At 40.4% G+C, this 22,036-nt stretch overlaps 3 protein-coding genes across 7 annotated transcripts in view; 1 reads left to right on the top strand and 2 right to left on the bottom strand.

The window, feature by feature from the left end:
- Positions 1 to 2,768: 2,768 nt before the first annotated feature.
- Positions 2,769 to 10,888, bottom strand: nfil3-4 (nuclear factor, interleukin 3 regulated, member 4). Its single transcript, XM_030433791.1, has 2 exons — positions 10,634 to 10,888; positions 2,769 to 5,720 (listed from the first exon to the last, which is right to left on the bottom strand). Exon 2 carries the CDS (start codon positions 5,493 to 5,495, stop codon positions 4,737 to 4,739), a length of 759 nt encoding a protein of 252 aa, XP_030289651.1. The 5' UTR covers positions 5,496 to 5,720; positions 10,634 to 10,888; the 3' UTR covers positions 2,769 to 4,736.
- Positions 5,272 to 22,036, top strand: part of atp8b3 (ATPase phospholipid transporting 8B3) — a 38,380-nt gene continuing 21,615 nt past the window's right edge. For all 5 annotated transcript variants that reach the window (XM_030433781.1, XM_030433785.1, XM_030433783.1 and 2 more), the window contains exon 1: positions 5,272 to 5,389. The gene's annotated coding sequence lies outside the window, so the exon portion shown is untranslated. The remainder of the gene's footprint in view (positions 5,390 to 22,036) is intronic.
- Positions 13,211 to 16,172, bottom strand: LOC115591635 (uncharacterized). Its single transcript, XM_030433790.1, has 2 exons — positions 16,112 to 16,172; positions 13,211 to 15,570 (listed from the first exon to the last, which is right to left on the bottom strand). The coding sequence occupies exon 2, from the start codon at positions 15,559 to 15,561 to the stop codon at positions 14,542 to 14,544; it is 1,020 nt and encodes a 339-aa protein (XP_030289650.1). The 5' UTR covers positions 15,562 to 15,570; positions 16,112 to 16,172; the 3' UTR covers positions 13,211 to 14,541.

Raw genomic sequence — 22,036 nt, 5'->3', positions numbered from 1 at the left:
GCATGCCGTGGGTGTGCTGGAAGCCGCGGGGTGGGTCTCGTCCGTGTGGCCGCACTGACTTCTGCTGCCGGTCGGTCGCGGCACTTGGGAGGACGAAGCTGACCTCCTTTCAGCACACCCTCTACAAGTAGCTTTTTGCTTCCAGGTGAATATGTAAGTATTCATGCCAAAAGAAGAAGTACTATTCTTAGACAAAGCAGCTTGTAAGTTTAAGCAGCAGGTTCTTTCAGTTAAATAGGAAAAAAAATGGAAGAATTCACAGAAATGTACCAGTAGCTAACTAAGTTTTTTTTCGGTCTTTTCAAATGTTGACAGTAAAAAACCCAGCACAACTTGTCTCCTTAACACATACATAAGTAACGTTAAACATCTCTCTGATATTATTAAAACAACACATTTTTTCACAAACTTACATATAAGATTAATGACAGAGTTTTGTCAGGAGCTTGCTAACCTGCTCTAGTTTTAGCAGGATAACAGTTAGCACGGTGAAATATGGAATGCTAACTGTTTTTAAATGACAAAACATGAAGAATTCATTGTCATTTCACTGAAAACTGCACAGCAGAGAGCGTTAAAGGCAAGAGGACAATTATACTGAATTTAGTGGCTTAATAAAAATCATTAGCTATCCAGCTGTTAATGTTAATGGTGTTCCTATGGTTACCTGCCCAGCCTTACAACCACCTATAACTTCAGTGTCAACTATATAAAATGAACTTAATCAAGGGCACAATTTATTATTTCTAATAGGGTTGCGCAATCAATCATAATACAATTGAAATATAATTGAAATAGCAATATGGCCAAGTGCAATATCCAAATTGCAGAAGCTGCAATTTTTTGATGAAGGTAAAATGTGTGACTAAACATCATTATAATGAAGTACTGTGGTGCCTCAAAACTTGGTGAACCTCAAAGATGTCACATAGTTTGTTTTTTTGTTTTGCTTTTCAGTGAAAAGGAAAATTGTGATACATATTGTAAAAATAATCACAGTATGATTTTTTTTTTTCTTACCATATACTGCAGCACTAATTTCTAAATTACAAATAATTCACGTGGGCTTAATGCTTTTGCACCATGCATTTGAAAAAATAACCCTAAAATGTTATAGGCTCTGCATAATCCCATTGTTAGTAATCAAATTGTTATTAGATTGTTCAAATTGTGTTATCCGACAGGAATAAGTAAAAGCAAATTAGCAATGGCTTTCTAAGAATTTAATTGTTTTTGAAGTTGTCTGTAGCCGTTTTTAAACAGCCTATCCGCATTATCTCCGGAGCGGTGGTTCGCCAATTCTCCGCCTTCGCTGCGGCTCCTAAAGAGGCGTGACGGTACACGTCATGTTGATGACGTCGTGTTTTCCCTGTTAATCCAAAATCCGCGGACAGTTTATAATCATATGAATGCTGTTATAATGTGTAGTGATTGAGATCCTGACCCACCAAACATCCTGGAAAGTGACGGAGTTAAGTTTTTCGCGCTAAATTACATAATTATACATAATCACTATCAGTAAACAGGACGCTGTCTGACTCTGGCACTTGCGGGACGGAGGCTGTTTTCTGGGGGAATTGCTCCCTGAAGTCTCGGTCAGGAGAGCTGACGGTCGCGGTGATTTATTTTCATCCCAAACACTAGGTGAGTTAAAGTTTTTTGCCGGTGACAAACGCTGTTTTTTTAAGCAGAAATGTGAGGAAGAGTCAGGAGGACAGGTGGAGGACGGACAGGAGGGCAGACGCTTCTGTACAGCTGTTGTAGGCCTATTTGTTTTCCTCATATAAGTTGCCAAAGACAGTTACAGTTACTACGTTACTTTTGTTCTGTCTTGTAACGTTGCTTTGTGGGGCAATTCTCTGTATTATTTGAGTGAAGGACCTGTGTAGTTATCAGACTGTCAGACAGACACGCCCTCGCTCCGCGCCGCCGGATTATCCGTTCACACTGGGACGGCTCACCAATAATGCGGCCCTGATACTACCTCCGCATCTAAAACTTTCACACAGAGGCGGGTGCGGAGAATTGGCGCAGGATCCCCGCATGCAAACAGCAGTGTGAAAGAGGCTACTGTCTCTGATGTCCATGAATTTGCTTTTGAGCACTTCCTAACTAGCTGGTAGTAGTTGCCTTATCGGCCATGTTTAACAGCCACAGCTGCTGATAAGTTATTAAATTCCTGGCCATAAAAACAAAGGTTTATATCACAAAACCACTTAATCAGTAGTCAGCTGCTGCCTAGGTTCTGTGTCTGCTTTGACTGTTTCTTTGAGTTTGTCTTTGTGCAAGCCCGACTGGCTGTTTGCCTGCACAGCAGCGATGTTGCCGTCAGCGCTGTCAGGCAAAGAGCCAGCAACCTGCTGTAGCCTTGGGTGCTGCTGACTCACAATTACATCGAACAAAACAACAGATGCCGACAGAAGGAAGACAGTCGTAAGATGCCTTTTCTGTTTCCTAATCAAATGGTTTTACTTCTCTCTGGACCAAAGACCTTTATTTTGGAGTACTGTAGCCCACAAGCCTTATCATCCCAGGCCACGTTATTGTAGGCGTTGGCCTCTGTATTGGGACACAACTTTTATCTCCTCCAGTGTTGAGAAAGCAACTAACATTGTGATTTAAACAATGGTTATGGAGGAAGAGTGGAGTGATATTTGTTTTACCTTTGTGACTGTGGGCCATGCATGGTTTCAGATTTTTTTTTCTTTCAAAAGAAACTTGAGAACTTTTTTGCAATTCTAAAATGTATATTTTTTTATTCTTTTAAGATATATTCGACACAATGACACACCCAGACTAACTAGCATATTGGAAAAAACATTGTGGTCACAAGAAGGAGGAAGGTGACTTTCTGCCCACACTGGAAAAACAAAATAAATTCATCATCATAATGCACTGTTTCCATTCAGAGGGAGGTTGTCGCCAACAGTTTGTTATGTATTCTCCTTAAAACAGAACTGCATTTCACTGGATGAAAAAGTAGGGAAATACTTGATTCTACTGATTCTACATTAATCTAGTTAAGGCTATATTTGCTGGTTAACAGATGTACATTAGCACCAAAAAATGTTTATCATTGAAAAAAAAAATACAATCTATTTACCATACACAGTATAAAGATGGATGATGTGGCAGCTCCCCAGAAGTGAAGCTGAAATATCCGGATAGCCCCGTGATGACTGGCTAAATATAGGTCAGTTTATGAAAAGTGCTGAAAGTTGATACCGCCTTTCTAATGCCCAATCATTACTGTACATAGTCTGAATCCAAACGACCTCGCCAGCACAATATGACTGTGCTCCTATCAGAATATTTGGCCTTAATGTTCGACAGTTAAAGGAACTGGATACACATCCTCCATCTTTATGTGTGCCTATTATACAAACTGACAGCAGACACACATCTAGTTCTCTCACAGTTGTGGTCCACATTCATACATGTAAAAACAATAGTTCATATTTTTAAGTAAGCAGTCCTCAGAAGTGACAATGCTGAGCTGAGATCAGTCAGTACTATTATCTCATACACAACCCACATCTGCTGAACTTTGACATACTGAAGTAAGTAGACACAGAGAAGAGCTGAAGTAACTTGAGAGGTCTATTTTTGTGTCACAGCAGGGCGTGCTGTGAACATGTATTGACAGCCCAGTCGCTTCAGTCTGTGTGCAAATAACACTACTATAGGTATAACCTTTACATCTTCCAACTTTCGGTACAGGTGATCAGTCCCTCCCATTAAGTTTTGTGGAAAACAGCTGCTTCCAAAAACCATGCATAAAATGTCAGGTGGTTTAAAGCGTGAGAAGCCGTACCATGAGTCAGACCAGCACAGAACTTTCACCCACATGAAACCAAAGTCAGAATTGACTGAACTGACTAGAACCTACAGGTTTCTAAAGAACCTTTGTGAAGCTCTTTGTTTTGGTTTTGGTTGCCACCAACTTGGAAGTGCCAGACTCTGGCTAACTCCTGCCTAATCCAAAGTTTGATGAAGAGGTTGAGCTGAGATGGACCGAAGGAGGCCTGGTTGCTGACAGCTAGCTAGACAGCTAGTGGCTAGCTGTCAGTCACCGCTCCCACAGTCTTATTTATGTATAATTTTAAACTTTAATTTTAAGTTTAATGAAAATTCACCCCTCGTACAGTTGTCCTGCATGGGGAAATTAACTATAGAGTCAAACTGTTTTTCATACCAGGCTCTAAATATGTTTCTTTCTACTGGGAAGTTGGTCATTGCATTATTGGGGTCTTATTGGGATTGATTCACTTCTGGAGCCAGCCGCAAGTGGTCATTTAAGGAACAGTACTTCTTTTGGCACTTCTGCGTTGGCTTAATTTATTCAGCTCCAGAGGTTGCCGCTTGATTACTTGACTATGGATCTGCTCTCCACAGAACTTAATGAAAATTACTGCTACATCACCTGCATGCTTGGCATATGCACTGACCACAATTTGAAAGCATAAAGTTGTGTTATTTGTCCGAAGATTGATGAGACAGGGGTTTAAATGATTTCTATTCAAATTCTTATGAAACTTTTCAAAATGTTCTTCATTCACAAAATGTGGAGAGTGTGGAGGTTTTCACACCCTGTACTCCTTAACATTGCTTTTTTGAACACAGCATATACCATTAATTCACAAATATTGAGTGTCAGAAAGATATTTGACAGTACATAATGAGATATGACTGTTCCTCAGTCAATCTAACAACTCTACAGTCGATACACACCTCTATCAGTCTGATATGTATTCTTTTTGTGGAGGATAGCTTCTGTGTCCTCTGGAAGGGATTTTCTGAGGTGCAGCAGAGCAGGAGAGGAACGACACCCCCGGGACCTGCTGCTCCTCCTCCTCATCTGAGGCGAGTCTCGTAGGAATGGGCTTCAGTAGGGGAACTCCAAGACAGGATGACTGGGTCGGCAGGAGATTTGGAGGGAGGATAAGGGGAGTGAGGAAGCCAGAGCCAGTAGTACCAGCTGTGTTAATATATGAATAGCCTTTCATGGCATGGAGGGCATAAGCAGGGACTAAAAGAGGGTGTGATGGTTGGTGGCTTGGCATAAAAGAAGAGTCTCTATCACCCCTGGAGTAGTCCCTGTGCAGGGACGGATGGTGTGTGCTCATGGCAGTGATAGGATGGGTGCTGCTGTGGACATGATGTTGCAGGTGATTACTCTGGTGTGAAGTATAGGCCACAGGGTGCATCAGGCCATATTGCAGCTTGATGGCCATTAATTCAGCACTAAGTCTCTTATTTTCTTCTCTCAGGGCCATGAGGTGAGTCTCCAACACGTAGTCATTCATCCTTCTCTTCTCACGTGACCGTTTGGCAGCCTCGTTGTTCTTGCGGCGTTTCTCCCAGTAGAGGGCATCCTTCTTCTCATCAGGTATGAACTTCCTTTTGCGCCGGTTTCCCTTGGGTGCCTGATCATTTTCCACTTGCAAAATATCGCTGTCTTGGCCTGAATGATAAGGTGACGACAAGGACTCCATGGTAGAGGAAAATGAGTAACAACAAACAGAAGCTTGAAATCGTGAGTAGTGGAGGAGGGCTTTAAGTAATATAGGTACTTCCTTCTTGTATAATGGTAACCTTGTCTGATTTGGGTTTGACTTCGCCTTGTCTTGGTTGTCGTCACCGAAAGCAGTTTCTGTGTCTGTGACACTGTACAGCTAACAGTCTTTTGACATGTGACTTCCAAGGTCCACAGCTGTCACCTAGAGGGGGAAAACATACAAAAGGTCACCAAGAGATCATTTTAATATCAAGAAGTTTATTCCTTACTTACGAACAGCAATACTTCAGCAACTGAGTTATTGTTTAAAGGTGCAATATGTGTATGTGTGTAATATATGTATACATAATATTCATAACTATAAGTTCATTGGTTTATAATAACCTGAAACTAAGAAACATTGTGGTTTTGTTTGCTTGGAAAGAGCCTTTTATATCTGCAAAGAGAGTGGGTCATCTTCCACAGAGTTCCCCCCATTGCACCACCATGTTTTCTGCAGTATCCAAACCAACTTTATTTGTTAAGCACTTTAAAACAACCAAAGTTGACCAAAGTGCTGTACAGAAGAATAAGTAAAACATCATAAATAAAAGACATAACAGCTCACATGAGGCACAAAATTACATATAAATTACAATAATACATTTAAAGACATAAAACATGAGTAAAAATAATAGCCACACAATTAAAGCAATCAAAATAAGAAATGAAATCAAGTAGATAGTCGACATCTTACTAGGTGTCAAAGGCCATGAAGAAGAGATGGGTTTTAAGAAGTGATTTGAAAACCGACAAGGAAGAGGCCTGTTTAACGTGCAGTGGCAGATCGTTCCATAATTTAGGAGCCGACACAGCAAAAGCACGGTCCCCTCTGATCTTCCGCTTAGGCCCCCTTAGATTTAGGCCCACTCATGAGCAGCTGATCATCTGACCTGAGAGAGCGGACGGGTATCAGCCCAGATATAAGCCCATATAAGTAGCCCAGAACAGACAAACACTGACTCCAAAGAGGGCCTTTTGCTTTTTTATTGGCCACCATAGTTGAGCGTGAGATGAGAGGTGGTCATTGCAAACTGCAGCGTCAACAGTAGAGGCCACTGACTACTATACACTGGACCTTTAAGGTATTCGTAAAAATGTTATTGGATTGCTCTGTGATGATAAATTCAATCTACCTTGATTTGTCAGTTTGTATTGCTTATGTGATTGTGTTATCAATGTTAAAGCCTATACTGTCCAAGGAGTAACCAGTAACAGCCAGCTAAAGTTGCACATATTTGTTTCTTTCTCCACAAAGCTGCAGAGGTTACGACAGTGCACAAAACTTTGTCTCCAGCACTCAGACCCTCCTACTTCATCTCACCTCACCTCACCTCCCTCCTGTCTAGACCACATGAGAAAATGTGACGGGAAACATTAAGCAGACAAAGAAGAATGTGGGCTTCCGTGTTTGATCATCAATATGCTGTTGTAAAGTCAATTTACAATGATGAAATAGCCACTGTACTGATCTGCACTACGAGTTTGTGCACATTATCTAACAGATTGGTTTAGAACTTAAACTTTTAACCATCCAGTTTTTGCTAAATAAATAAAAAATAATTGTAAAAATGAACAGAAAATGTCTCGATATCGCAAACTGCATTTTGCACAAGCTTTTCAAGTTCAGTTTAGTGGAGGGGTGATTACTTGAGCTCATCATATAGAAATTGTTGACTGTACATACACCTGTTCAACATCGACACAGACTCACTTTCTTGGGCATTATAAAAGATTCTGTAACTGAGTTTTAGGTCTGACATAGCTTTGTGTTTCTCACTTTATCTCTCCCATCTACCTCTTTGATGGACCCGGTCACCACTTCCCCCTTCTACTTCTCTTTTATCTACCTGCTCTACTTCGATCTTTTTCTTCTAAGAAAAAGCAGGCAGTAAAGGTTTGTCCATTTCGTTGTAAAGTGCAGAAGGCAAATTCAATATTTTGAATAACCATTCTGAGAGGAATCTTTAATATAGTCTCTTTCGTTCACGTGGGTTTGTGGGTGGTTTCATGGGAAGCGCTGCAAGAAGGATGAGCATTGTGATGAAACCACAACCAGCCCTGTGTGCGTGCAGCCATACGCAGCAACACACCCAAGTTCACACATACATTGAGCGTGCACATGACTTTTAACTTATTAATCTTTCCCCCACACTGTGGCCAATATCATTATGCTAGCAGTTACATGTGACACCTCATAAAAGAGCTGCACAATGAACTGTAACTCACACATTTCACACATGAGGGAGTGAAGCACTCTGTTTAGCACAAACCATTACTTTACAGTCTACTACCTCACAAATGATCATGCAATGTCCTGTTCACTTGTACGTTTTTTTGTTTTCATTTCTATTCTACGCACTGAAAGCAGCTTCTCAGTATATTCTCTGACCATGCAGTCGTATTTAACGTGCCAGTCGAAATAAGCCAGAGCCATCAAACAAAAGTTTCAAAGGGACCCTGTGTGCTGTGGTGAGAAGGCACATGAGTTTAAAAATATTCAAGCGTGTGCCCAGTGAGAACGTAGACGGGAAACCCTTGTTTGTTTGTGTGAGAATGTGCACACCTGCATACTGTGTGTGTGTGTGTGTGTGTATGTGTGAGACACAAAGACAAAGCTGTGTATACTCTGCACAAGCAAGGTCCAAAAAAGGCAACAGCAGGAAGAGAGAAAACAATAATCATATAGGGAGACAGAGAGAGAGAAAATAAAAAAAGAAGAGAGTTCCTGCGTGAAATCTCTCTTGAGGCCGAGCCTGCTCAGTCCTCTGCGGCACATTTGCACCTGTTTCTTATTGACTAATTATAGCCAGCCCGCTTTTTAGTAAGGAACTCTCAAACTTCTTCTTTTGGTCTCTATCCGTTTTCTCATACCTCTACCATCTGCTGCTGTGTTGCTGTGCGCCCTGCCAGCCATTGTTAAAATAACTACCCTTAGGAGGACAAATTGGTCAGTCAGTTTTCAGCTCAATGTACTATGCTCATGTCTCTTGTAAACTGCCAGTGAGGAAGTTTGAGTAAATGAATGCTCTCTTGGGAGAATAAAGACTTTGCCACAGTTCTTGGCCTGAATTTTCCGTTAACGCATAGATTCCTTGAAGATCAGTACTAATAACTCTAGCACCATATTTCCTTGTTTTCTCGTTATATATTGTAAGTGGAAAGCACCATAAAACATAACATTAACCATTTGTAATGGCTGATTATGCATGGAAATTAATCTGTAAACAACGTATTTATGGCATCATCAAAAGAGGAAGCAAGTATGTATTCTCACGGTACTAAGCTGTCAGTGTCATCGTTATCTTTTATTTAGGTCTAAACTGTGTTTTACCATCATTGAATGTACTGCATACACAGTGTTTAACTTTGAGATCATGTGGAAGATTCTTCTACCTATAAACTTATACACTGTGGGAGGGGTTATATGCTTTATTTTTTGGATTCCTCTGGATTTGCTCTTAAACCCGTCAAGATTAGATGTGATGTACTGAGAGCGTTTGATGATAACTTATCTGTCAGACAGGTGTGAGGAGGGTTGTTGAATTTCAACTAAGCCAAAATCCTTGAAATAGCACATAATTCAAGCTTTTTAGAGACTATAGAACAAGAACCATTTCTTTCAGTTCACACACTGCAGCCAACACAGTAATCAACAAAAGACATAAAAACTGTTTCTCATGTGGTGTTTCCAGCACATCACAATGTTGATTGTGTGTATTATGCAACCAGGACCAAATATATCATTCAATTAATCGCTTTTATTATTAGTTCTAATTGCACAGCAATAACTACCACCATACTTTGTGTTGTTTTTAACGTACAGTATTGTATATGTGTGGTTGTGTGTGTGTGTGTGTGTGTGTGTGTGTGTGTGTGTGTGTGTTTGTGTGCGCGCATACATATGCGTACGTATACTGTATGTGTGTGTTTGTGTTTGTATAATAGGGCTGCAATTAATGATTATTTTCATTATTCAATTAACCTGCCAATTATTTTCACAATTATTTTCATTATTTTCATGTTAGACTATAGAATTTGAAAAAATGCTCATCACAATTTCCCAGAGCCTAAAGGAAAAGCCTCAAAGACTCCAGCAAACCAGCAAATGTTTGACATTATTGCTTGAAATTACTGAACTTATTTATTGATTATCTCCGACATAGTGGCAACAAAAACTGGACATTAACAGCTTTATAAAGTATTTATTGCAGCACTGTTCTACTCGACAGCATGGAGCCATTTCTACTTCTAGGATGTAGATAGTCTGGGTAGATGTCGAAAAACTCGAAAACTTTCTTTTATCATAAAGCCTTCTTAATCTCTTTGTTGTTTTTGTTTCCCAGCTCTATGTTTTGCACTTTCTATGTTTTGACATTTGTAATGCCAGCTTTGTCTGCATTGCACTTTACCTTGTTGTTTTTATCGTCATTTTTACCTGTCATCCAGTGTTTTTATCTCTTGTCTGTAAAGCATTTGGAAATTTGTTAAGAAAAGTGCTATACAAATAAAGTTTATTATATTATATTATTATATGTTACATTTTCACATTTTCGCCATGACCTTGGTAAATGGTTTCCTACTTCTTTCTAGATATGCTTCCATACCCTAATTGAGTATAACATTATTTTAATTAGATATATATCTAAAAGATTCAGTTACTCAACACCTACTTTGGCAAATTTGTACATATAAAAAATACAAATATTTTACATAGTAAGGACATTTACAACGGAAACACACCATGTACCAAAGTGCCACTCTAAATTATCTTGCAGATATTTACGAGGCGCTAACACTTCCTCTTCCTCAAACAATTCTTGACAGTTAATAGAGTACCATTTTCTGATAATATATTCTAAGTGAATTGATTTAGATTTATAAGCCCAGTCCCTTAATCCTGTATTTGAACACATGAAAAAGAATGACATCAAAAGTTTACAGAGTTGATCCTAGATTTAAATTTTAAAAACCATCAACCGTTTGGCGACCCGAACCCTCCCCTACACTGAATCTATTCGGTCTTTACACAGAGTCCAAACAGCTTTATATGTGAAAATGAGCTTGAGGCCTTACCTTTAACAGTTGGATGTAGGAAGTCCTCCGCCACAGAGGTGCCAAAGACCTAATTTAAAGATTTCTCACCCTCACTGGGTGTTTATATATAATAAAGAGCAGGGGGCTCTCCTTTGAGTATGCGTCATGAGATCGATGCACATATCAGCAGAGGGGGGCTGAAGAAGTCTGTCAGTCCTGCCCTCTCACCTCCCTCTGTCGTTGCTTTCTGTCACTCTTGATGTGTTGTTTGCTTGTCTTGAACTTGGACTGTCCACCTCTGCTGTCACATGGAAAGTGTCTGACTGGCCCCCTTGATCTCAATAGTGTTGTGGTGTCGGTGGCTTGCCCACACAGGGTTCTTGTTTGTCTGATGTTGCTGTTAAACAGACATATAGCCTGTATTGCCTTGTATGCTAGAGTTGAGAGCAGTTAGCTGATGCCTCCTTTTAGAAAACATGTAACAGCAGCAGTAGTAGTACTAGTATTAGTATTAAAGTCACATAGTTAAGAAATAGTGATGTGTCTTTGAAAGGAGTAAACTGACTTAGATAAATCTTTGACACCTCAGATTCACAGAAAGAAGAGAGGTGCTTGTCACTCGAAGTAGATGTCAAAATTGCGACTACATATCCTCACACTGATCTGCTTTTTGCAATAATCTGTAGAACAGCTTGTTGTCCATCATAAGTGGACAAATTAACTTTGAAATAAGAAATTATAACTCATACTTTTATTGTTGCTGTAAATTCTTATCTCACCCCTCGTTTCTATGTATAGACATGTCACAAGTAGAGAAGTGAGAATTTTGCTTCCTGTTGTGATGTGCTTAAGCCATTCATTAAAAAAAGAATATACCAGAGGTCCATGTGGACACCAAAATGCTTTGTAGCTTGTTGTACAGCCGAGAACACCTAACATGCATGTCTACCAAAGTCATTTTAAAGCTCAAGCTCAAAGCTCTTTTGTGTATGTTCAGACCTCTTTTCAGTCTAAATGTCAGTTGTGTCTGTGCGATGGACTAAACTGTAACAAAGTCCTCTTGTCGAAAACTAGAAAGTCTATTAATAAACAATCAAACTAAGCATGATGTGACATTAAGCAAAGTAGAAAATAATTTTGAACTGTATGACCCAGACTTAATGATTTAATGGACTGACATTTTGCAACAAGCAAACTAACAAACTAATTATTTTGTGTTGATATTTGGGCCCAAATTAAGATGAGCCTTGATGTCAGTTCCAGGTATGGTGTTTTACAAATGATTGTGCGCAAAACACATCATATTTTTAAGCTTTATTAAGAAGACTTGAAAACCTCTTTTAAAAAAAAACTTACATCCTTTCTAACAGGGTCAAAACTCTTCAGGGGTTAAAGGGGCTTTGTGGAACAGGAGTGTTGCGCTGGAATCTGCTGGTTAGCTTATATTAGTGGACTCCATTTCTAAAATAACTTTAGCTGCCTTTACTCTCTGTTAGCAGTGTGGAGAGAGGCACTGAGACGACGTACTTGAGAACGTGCATAAAGGCACATCCTTTGGACCGTCACAGAAATCAGAGAGTCCTTCACAAAGAAATCCACAGTCAAGCAACATTAGATAACCTAATCAAGCCATCCACAGGCTTGTATAGGAAAACCGCGAGAGATGTTGAAGATCGAATTTTTTACATTATTTTACAATCCACTCACATGTGGCTATAAAAAAGTGACTGATACGTGTAAATTGCTACAAATAGTTTAATTTAGCCCTTTTACACAGTTTCATCAGTGCACCAGATTAATTTTAAAAACAAATTTTGTTCCAACTCTTGTTTTATTTTCTATAAAAAACAGTCTAGATGTTACATAAATATAGTAACAACAGTTTTAATTCATTTACTTTAAAAGTTAATTGTTTGCGTGTCTTACACCAAAAGAAAAAAAATACATACAAATGAATTTGCCTACTGGTGTGAGTTGTGCATTCATCACTTGCAGCGTCCTGACAGAGGAAATTACACCAATCTTGTGTTGCAGCGCCCTCTGCTGGCAGACTGTAGAGGACCCCCCCCCCCCCCCCCCTTACAAAGGCAATACTAGGTCTGGTCATGATAACTAGGAGAAAGAAAACAGTTTTAAACGACACTTTTGTCTCAACAGTCATAAACATGGCATTTCAAAAAGTAACCTGAAAGCAAGTGCCACAGAAATCTGAACTTTTAGACTGATTTACAACTGCAGTGAAGAAGTGAAACTTGAAGACAGCGAAGCCGATAAACCTGATTGGCTTCTAATAATTAATCAGTATAGACTACAGTTTGATTCAAACCTACTTATTGGCAACGCCAGTGGAGAGACATTCAGGATGGATTTCCCCTCAATGCATACAGGAGCATGAAAGATTTTAGATGATGCAGTCACAAAGTTGACCATCATTTTCTCCTAGTGATGGAATGTAATGGAAGTACGTTTACTCAAGTGGAGATCTTAAATACAATTCTGTTCTTTACTTGAGCATTTCCATTTTCTGATACTTTATACTTGCATTATGGGGCAAATATTGTACTTTTACTTCACTTTCTTTATTTGATAACTTTAGTTACAAGTTACTTTGCAGATTACATGGTGTGTCAGGGCTTTGTGCAATTTTCAATTTATTTATTATATTGGCAAACAGACAAACTGTTTGACTCCACAGTATATTTAATTACACTTGTACTTTGGATACTTCAGTACATAAATAGACAACAAATGTACTATTAATATCATACACATTAAGCCTTTTACTCAAGTACTGTTTATATGAGTAACTTTCACACTTCACCAGAGTCATATTTCAACACGATATCTTTTACTCATGTATGACTTTTGAGTAATTTTGTCAGCCTCCTGTGAAACAAACATAGGCTCCAGTAATGAAGAATAATTTATTAGATTATTTTGTTTGGGATCATTTCTTATTTCAAATAAAAATGTGGGTATATTTTATTTTTCAAATTATCATCTGTGTTTTACTTTCCCAACAGCTTAAGAAACATTTTGCAGAGAGATTCCAGCGAAAGGTGGAAAGTACCTCACTTTTTGTTTTTACGGTACACAAGACTTATTTAGCGATCTAGTTGCAGGCATTTAGTTATTGTATGAGGGTGATATTCTTGACTTGATGAAGCACTGAAGAGTGGCACAACCACATGCAGTAGAGGACTGTGTCTCATGCAGAGCTGTTGCACACCAATGAACGGTTCAACGTTTGGTTTTCCATTCAATCGAAGTCTGCTGGGAAATCACGCAGTGGGGATAAAGGGAAATACCAAGTCACCCAGTTTCGCTGGCTCACTTCGTCACCGCAGATAAACGGCAAAGAGTCCCAAACTTAAAATCTGAACCCCCCCTACAATCAAATATACCGGGTGGATTGATAAATGTCGCTTTCATCCCGATTTATGACGAATAAAATAACTGGAATGACGTGCTGCGTCTTTTGCCACGATGTGGATATAGTACAGTTTAATAATTAAACAACTTGTTGAGTGAAGGACTCAGATTAGCTGTGACATTATCCCTTTTTGTTATAAAGGTTAAGAGGAGCTCTGACCGCACTGGTTGGTGCGTGCGATGTTTCACTGTGATGAACACATTTGAAACCACAGCACGTCAGGCAGTAAATCTGAATTTCTGTTGGCTGCAATTAAGTGCCTTCTGTTCATCGGAAAATATGTTATATGTATGTGGGATTCCTCTGTATCGTTAGATATTTATCATTTTTTCCTGTTTTCACTGTGACCAGATAACAGATTGAAGGGCGTTGCAATCAGGTGTTTCGTCTAAATTATAAAACATGTTTTGAATTCGCTGTCGATTTTGAACATCAAAACACAGCAATTTGCCTTTTTGGCAAGACAATTTCTTCCTCTCCACGTAATGAACACCATGACAGTCAAACTGTCCCGTCAGTGTCCATCTGGAGTGAGGTGCATCTCTACTGGAGACAGCCCTGCCGGCGCGCTGCTGAGGCGGCTCTTGAGCCCCCTCTGAATGTCTGCATCCACACCCATAGCCAAGCCTTGTCTCTCCTGGACGTAGAGAGGCAGGCCGGGGTAGACGGCCGGTGGAGCCCGGTAGGAGGAACGCCAAGGCAGCAGGAAGTTATTGCACACTGCCGGGTGGTTCACATGGGGCACCAGCCAGTTTGGAGGCGGGTATGACAGGATGGAGGCATGGTGGAGTGTGTCAGGTGTGGGCAGAAATGCGCGGGTGGAGGACGCATCGGTGGTTTGGGGGATGTCGTCGCTGCATGACACCTGTCGCTGAGCCTCCATCTCGGCCTCAAAGACCGCTCGGGGGGAGCGGACACGGAGCCCGGGGAAGTGGAAGAGACTTTGCTGTGTGAGAGGACTTTGGGTATCAAATCCACCAACACCTCTGGTATTGGACTCAAATGGGTGGATCGCTCTTTCTTGCTGCCCCAGATAAGAAGCGGGGCTGCTCACGCTGCTGAGTCCAGCCTGGAGGAGGGCCGGGATGTGAGCCGGTCTAGCTGATAATGACCAGGCAGAAGTATCAGCGGAGGCAGCTTTGCTCTTCTCTGCGCTCAGTCTGCTGTGATACTGCAGGCTGAGCACCTGAGCCCGCAGCCGCGCGTTCTCGTCGCTCAGAGCCAGCAGCTGACCCTCCACCATCAGGTCGTTCAGCCTCCGCTTCTCCCTTGACCGCTTGGCTGCCACGTTGTTCTTATGTCGCTTGTCCCAGTAGGCGGCATCCTTCTGGTCGGGTGGGATCATCTCCCTCTTGCGGCGCGCAACGGGGACGTGGCTGCTGCAGGCTCGAAAACGCAGGAGACGTCGAGCCAGCAGGGAGGACGGTGATACCGGGAAGAGGAGGCCAGGACCAGACTCTATGTAGGTACCGCTGTCCACTGAGGAGGAAGACTCGCATGGAGAAGGACGGTCGGGGCTCCTGGAGGTGGACATGGCTCAAGACTGGAGGAAGGCAATAACGCAGCTTTTTATTGCATCTTAAAAAAAAACGAGCTCAATATGCTTTTAAAAACGTCTCACTTAGTCTCTCATTATATCTTAAGCTTCAGATGACTTTATTGTCTCCCGAGGGAGGAAGGGGACTGCTAAATCGAGCCAGACTTTACAATAAAAGTAAAACAAACAAATAAATAAATAAAAATTACATTACCTTGTGTATAACATAGTTTAAAAGAAAGACAAAATACCGACCGGCTGCAACCTTCAATTATGCATACATATTAATGCGTTAGTAACAATTCTGTAAACTTGTTTTGAATGCAGGATTTAAACATGTTGCGTAATGTAGTATTCTGAATACTTCTTGAATACTTCATAAACAAATGAGTCTTAGGGTTAACATGACAGACGACACTGTGATGTGAAGATTTATTTAAAGTTGCAGGAAGTAAACGATAAAATCAGATCAGATTAGATTATATTAGATTAAAGTACTAATGTATTGTTTTATTAATCAAATCAAAAAGGATGATGAGACACTGACCTGGATGAAAAGATGGCACCTGTGGAATGATTTGAAGGACGGGATCAACTTTTAGAGAGTGTGTTGTAAATCTGCAACACAACACAGCAGCGACTAACGTTTGACATGGCACTCAAATCATTTGTTTAATTATACGTCGGCTACACGTTTGAGGACGCTGCGTGTCCGCCCGGAGAGGGGCTGAGCCTACCTGTCAATCACAATGAGCGGTGCTGAAGAGAGCAGAGCTGCTGGGCGGTGCTCGAGGTTCGCAGTCTGCATGCAGCCAATCGGGTTGTGACCTCTTGATGACTGTTTTTTTTTTTTTTTCTGTGGAAACTGTTCAGGCGACTTCACTTGGGAGTGCGGAAGTCCAAGACAACAGTGTGGTCAACTTCAAATCGACAGGTGATACTGAAATGAGTCACTTTGGATAAACTGACCTACTTTTCTGATTCTTCCTGTTGCTGCACAGCGCCTGCAGAACATCACCAGTGCGCTGATGCAGATGTGTATCCACTAAACTTTATGTACATATAACCACAGCAGACTTAACACAGGAGTTTGCATGTGAATGTGAATTATATAGCCAGTAAAACAGTATTCTTAATAGCTTGTAAAAAATAAAAAATAAAAAACATAAATAAAGAAACAGTTTTTAAAATGAATGTAAAAAAATGAAAGAAGTCACACAGAATATACATTCACATTTGTAGAGATGTTTACTTAATAAGATGGTTTCAAGATGAATTGACCCCATTGCACCATAAAACATCGACGTGCACGCTCGACTGTACATTTTTGGTGTCTGTGACTCCTCCTCCCTGCAGCGATCTAGCACATATTACTGTAAATGTACCCGCAGTGAAATTTAAACAGAGTAACGAAAGTCTACATCTACTTTTCAGTTTAACCACGTGTCGTTATGTCATGCTGCAACATTTTAAAGGGACCGTTCATTCCAAAGTCCAAAATACATATTTTTCCTCTTGACTGTAGGGTTATTTATCCATCTAGATTATTTTGGTGTGAGTTGCCCAGTTTTGGCTGTAGAGAATTTTGTCTTTTCTCAAATACAATGGAACTAGATGGCACGAAAACTCAAAAGCAACGTGTTTTTCCACCAGCCAACTGTGTCCCTGCAGAAAAGAAAGCGTGCAGAAAGCTCAGTCGAGGAAAATGTTAGTGTTAGACAAGGATACAAATTAGTGTTTACATCCATCACTGTCATTCGTAGAAAGCAAATAGTTCCTACGTGAAACTGCTCACAACAAAGTCAGCGGGTTATCCTGAGAAACCGCATCATGATTTCTGGAAAGAGACACTGCTGTTGTGTTTTTCAAACTTATTTGTTTGTCTTATGTCTAGCTTTTACTATTCTCATTCACCTTCACTGGTCCGGATAGCATCCATTGCATGGCATATCACCTTTTTTAATATTCATGTGTGTTCAATCCATATATCTTTCTTTGGAGAGTCCTGGAGTCGCTTTCCCACAGCCACACATGCTAACAACAGTAGTTCATGTAGTCTTCAATCAAGTCATGCCTCACGTTATCAGTAGCATTGGAAGAAGGCATCTTGTCACTTGATAATACCAGAAATATCAGCTGCAAACCTGCCCATCATTTCAAGACCATATCGAGTTCAGCTCAATAGAAGAAGCCCCATCCTTGCAACCTCCTCTTTCAAGCTGGGTGATTGTGAAGAGAGACAGCCAGGCATGAAAACAGCTTCACCCCACAGGAGGTGAAGTCTCCTGATTTGCAGTACAACCGCACTAAACATCAATACCAAATAGCAAAACCAGACTGCGTCGTACGAGACCACTCGTGTACAGATTTCATTGTGTTTTGCTGAGTATGGGGGCTGTCCAGATCATGAGGGGAATGTCCTCTGAGCTATCAGCTCTGTTTTGTAGAAAACTTCGGCAGATTTTTCTCTCTGACTCACTGTAACCACAAAGGCCACAGCCAGCCATGCCCCAACAGTCAGGTATGACTTTCAGTCATCCTTCAGATTTTTAAAGAGATAGTACCATATCACATCGTATTGATTTCTGCTGATAAGTCTGATGGTTTTGTTGTGAAGGAAAAACATAAACATGGTCACAAATAAACACAGTATAGATAATACAGCAGGGTTAATTGATAACAGCATGACTCATATATTGTTGAGACAGCAATTAATCAGCTTTGACTGAGTGTAGTGCATGGTGGGCTCCTGTTAACATATTCACTGTTCAAATAGACATGCACAGAAAGCATCATGGCAGGCCTGATTTTTTTACCACTGCCACTTTCTCATTGTGCGGCAGCACCCACATCCTGACTGCATGTTGCACATGATCTCTCTGTCAGTTGATGATTTATCTTGAACAATATTATGTCCGGTTGGTTTTATCACAATACAGTAAACAGTTCAGTCAACACTTCCATTTAAAAGAGAACCACACAGCTGACTACAACCTGACCAAGCTTGTTTATATTTCTCTGATATGGATGCTTTTCTGATTAACATATTACAGCAAATTTATGTTGTGGCCCTTCCCCATGAACCTTTGTTAAAGGGTATGACTGGTGTTAAGTTCTATTTTTTACATCTCCGCGCTGACAACAGCATTAGTCATAGACATGTTTTGGGGTTGCCCGTCCTTCTGTCCCATTCTCGAGAATACAGTATCTCACAAACATTCACTTGGACTCAAGGGTCAACTGACTAGATTTTGGTGGCCAAAGGTCGGAGAGAGAATTCACCGTCACCTCACCAAAAAAGTTTTGGCCATAACTTGAGATTTCATACATTATTTTATGATGATAAAATTTCACACAAATGCCTACTATGACAAATACTATGAGTGAGTTACATCCAAAAGGTCAAATGCCAGGTTCACTGTGACATCATCATATTCTGCAAATACCCTTTTTTTGGCAATAATTTATATCATAACTCGGCAACAGAAAGGGATATTGTGACCTTATATTACATTTGGTCTTCTTAGTTTACTATTCTTCAATCAATATTCAGTATTCCATATAATCTGGTAGGCTTTGCTTTCTACATAACCAAAACAACATGTCATAACTATTTGAATATCCACCCAAGATGGATAACAAATTAAATCAGAAACCAACATTAAGTGTCTTAGTATGGTTACAGAAAGCACTGTGTAACATGTTGATCCAAAATTTCCCATAAGGCCACAGCACATGACTCGCATCATGTTCATAGTCTCAAACCATTCTGTGAGCCTTTTTTCCTCCATGGATGGGGGCACCACTCCCACTAGGATAGAAATCTTTCATGAATAAAAGGCAATCACTCATGACAACTTTGTCCCCTTTTGAAATGCAAAAAATCCTTATTTCTATGTGTAGTATTGACCAATGACGTTTGAGTGGGCTTTGGTTGCACGCATGTAAACAGTCTGTGTTGAGAGCAAAGAGTCGGAACTCAGAACACACTGGCTGAGTTGTAATGTCACAAATGATCAACTATTGTCTGACAACGACTTAGTTTTTTATCAGCTTACACAGATTAGCCAGTGCCGTCTCCAACTCTATGCTCGCATCTTAAATTGCTAATCAGACTGCAAAAAAACAACCAATGCATGGAAGAGGAGGTCTTGGCTGGCCTATTCAGGTATGAACTAGCTACTCTCATTGCCCCAAAACGTTGAACTTTGTCACCAGAGAGCATTAATGACTTTGTTTTTATTTGCAGCGATCTCCTCACTGCATGGCTCAAGCCTTTTTTAGATGCCACATGTTTTCACCCACTTGTTGAGCGTAATGTGAAGGATGACTCATTTGATCATATCACATTTTACACCTCTGTAGACCAGCGCCTGAGGTTTTTAACACCACTGAACTCTCAAACGTGCATTCATCTTTGTAACGATAGTATTATACTACAGCCCTACTGTCAGTCACAGTAGTCACTGTCTGCATTGAAATTTTCATTCAACTAAGGAAGAGTTGCTCTTCTGTTTTTGGTAATCAATTTTGCGCTGTCGACCTCAATTTCCGACTGTGTCTTACGGGTGTCATTCCAATTGACAAAAAACGCGGATGTCATTTTAGTCACTGTACCTATTAACACTGGCCAGTCAGTTGTGACTGAAGCTGCTGCCATCTGTGCCCCAAAAATGAACCCTTTTTCAAAGTCAGCAGGATCTTGCCCTCTTTCCGTTTGGGCCTGCTCAGATTTTTAAACGTCACAAAGCACAGCTGGATGTTATTTGCTTAATTGTACCTGGCAGTGTAGCTGTGTGTTGTTATGTTTCCTCAGTGATTTCTACGGGCTGTCCCTTTACTTTTGTCACCAGTGCTGTGTTTCAGTGCACCCACACATTTCACTGAACAATGTGATGCCTGGTTTTTCAAGCGAAAGTGATGGAGTGACTCATCAGTGGGGGTTCATCGTATTAGTTGGTTCCCATAAGCTTTGATGTTGTTGTCATCAACCCCCCACTCCTCACACACAAAAACACACTCTCACCTAAACCCCGACAGTGTTCTACTTTCGCCGAGTTTCTATACATAAAGTCCACTTCAATGGAAATACTAACACAACTTTGTATGTCACGTTGATCCCAATTTATTTTGCAACCCTCTCCAGGAGAGTTGTGTGATTCTTGGGGTGATGTCTGCTTGCCTGATTCCTGCTCCTTAAGTCGCATCTGAGCTGTCAAGCACGTTGTACAGGAAGTTGAGCCTCAGCAAGCACGGAGGGTATCGCCTCTTCATTGTCAGCTGTAGTGCGACTTCTCTTCGGGGCTACATGAAAACCTTACATGGCAATGTAGGCCAAACAGTGAGAAGCTTACCACAGCAGAGGGCTTTCTCACACTCACTGTGAGGGGTGGTCTGAAGGTCGTGTCCTGCTGAGATCCTGTGAGATACAGAACAAGATGAGAACAAACAAGCTCACATTAAATACGTAGTGGAAACTTTGCCTGTATTTTTGTTAGTGTGACAAATTGCAGATAGATAATGAATGTGTTCGCTTTTGGGTGGATCTTGCTAATTGCGGTTTTCATTGTCAAGTGTGAGGTTTGGTTCAAGTGATAATTATGATACAGTTAAAATAAACGCTTCCTGCTGACATCTCGCTGTGCTCATGAATGTTTTGTCGTTGTGTCAGTTAACAATCATTTAAGGGAGCGAAAAAAGCTAAATTGAATTTCAAGAAAAGTGCGATATGATAAATTGACGACACTGATGTGTAGTTTTACGATAACTGCAGAGGGTTGAGTGGATTTCAAACCTTTTATGGTTTAGTAGTTTGTTCATTTTTCCATTTTGCATTAAACAAAACATGAGGAAGTTAGGGTTGTCATCTCCTCCTCTTGTAATGTTCTCACTGTTGATGCTGTGGTAAGAATGTGAATCTATATAACAAATGACGCTTTTGTCAATAGGCCAGTTCTAAGAATTCAATAGGTGTAGAAAGAAATAAGAAGTGTTATAAATGTTTGCAGTACTTGGTTCCTGATGGCAGCTGGCCCACAAGAAACAGGCATGCGTAATATGAGATCATCTTGGTATCTTTGTGCTTCCACTCATATGATTTGTGTTTTTTATTTTTAGCTGTCAGGGTCTCAGATATAGCATAAATGTATAGATTCACATTTTTAAAGTTTTTCTCAAAATATAATTCACATATTGATGATACATGAATACTTAACATCAAGAAGCCTGCTATGCACGCTGCTAATAAGATAAAGCTAATATAAGGCCTCAGCAGTCTGAGTTTAGATCATTTTGGTAGAAAGAAACATTTTTGTGTCCCCGGCCGGTGTTTCCTTGCAGAGTGGCAGAGGAAGTATAAACCAAGACGGAATTTTTCACATGAAAGACCATAGCTTTGAAAGATACCCACTTGACTGCTCAGGCCTCCTGTTAGCATTAGCTTACCACTGGCTAAAATACATTTTTGCAAAAG

The sequence above is a fragment of the Sparus aurata genome, chromosome 11, assembly GCF_900880675.1.
Source record: "Sparus aurata chromosome 11, fSpaAur1.1, whole genome shotgun sequence".
Classification (NCBI taxonomy): domain Eukaryota; kingdom Metazoa; phylum Chordata; class Actinopteri; order Spariformes; family Sparidae; genus Sparus; species Sparus aurata.
This window is presented reverse-complemented; position numbering and strand designations above follow the sequence as displayed.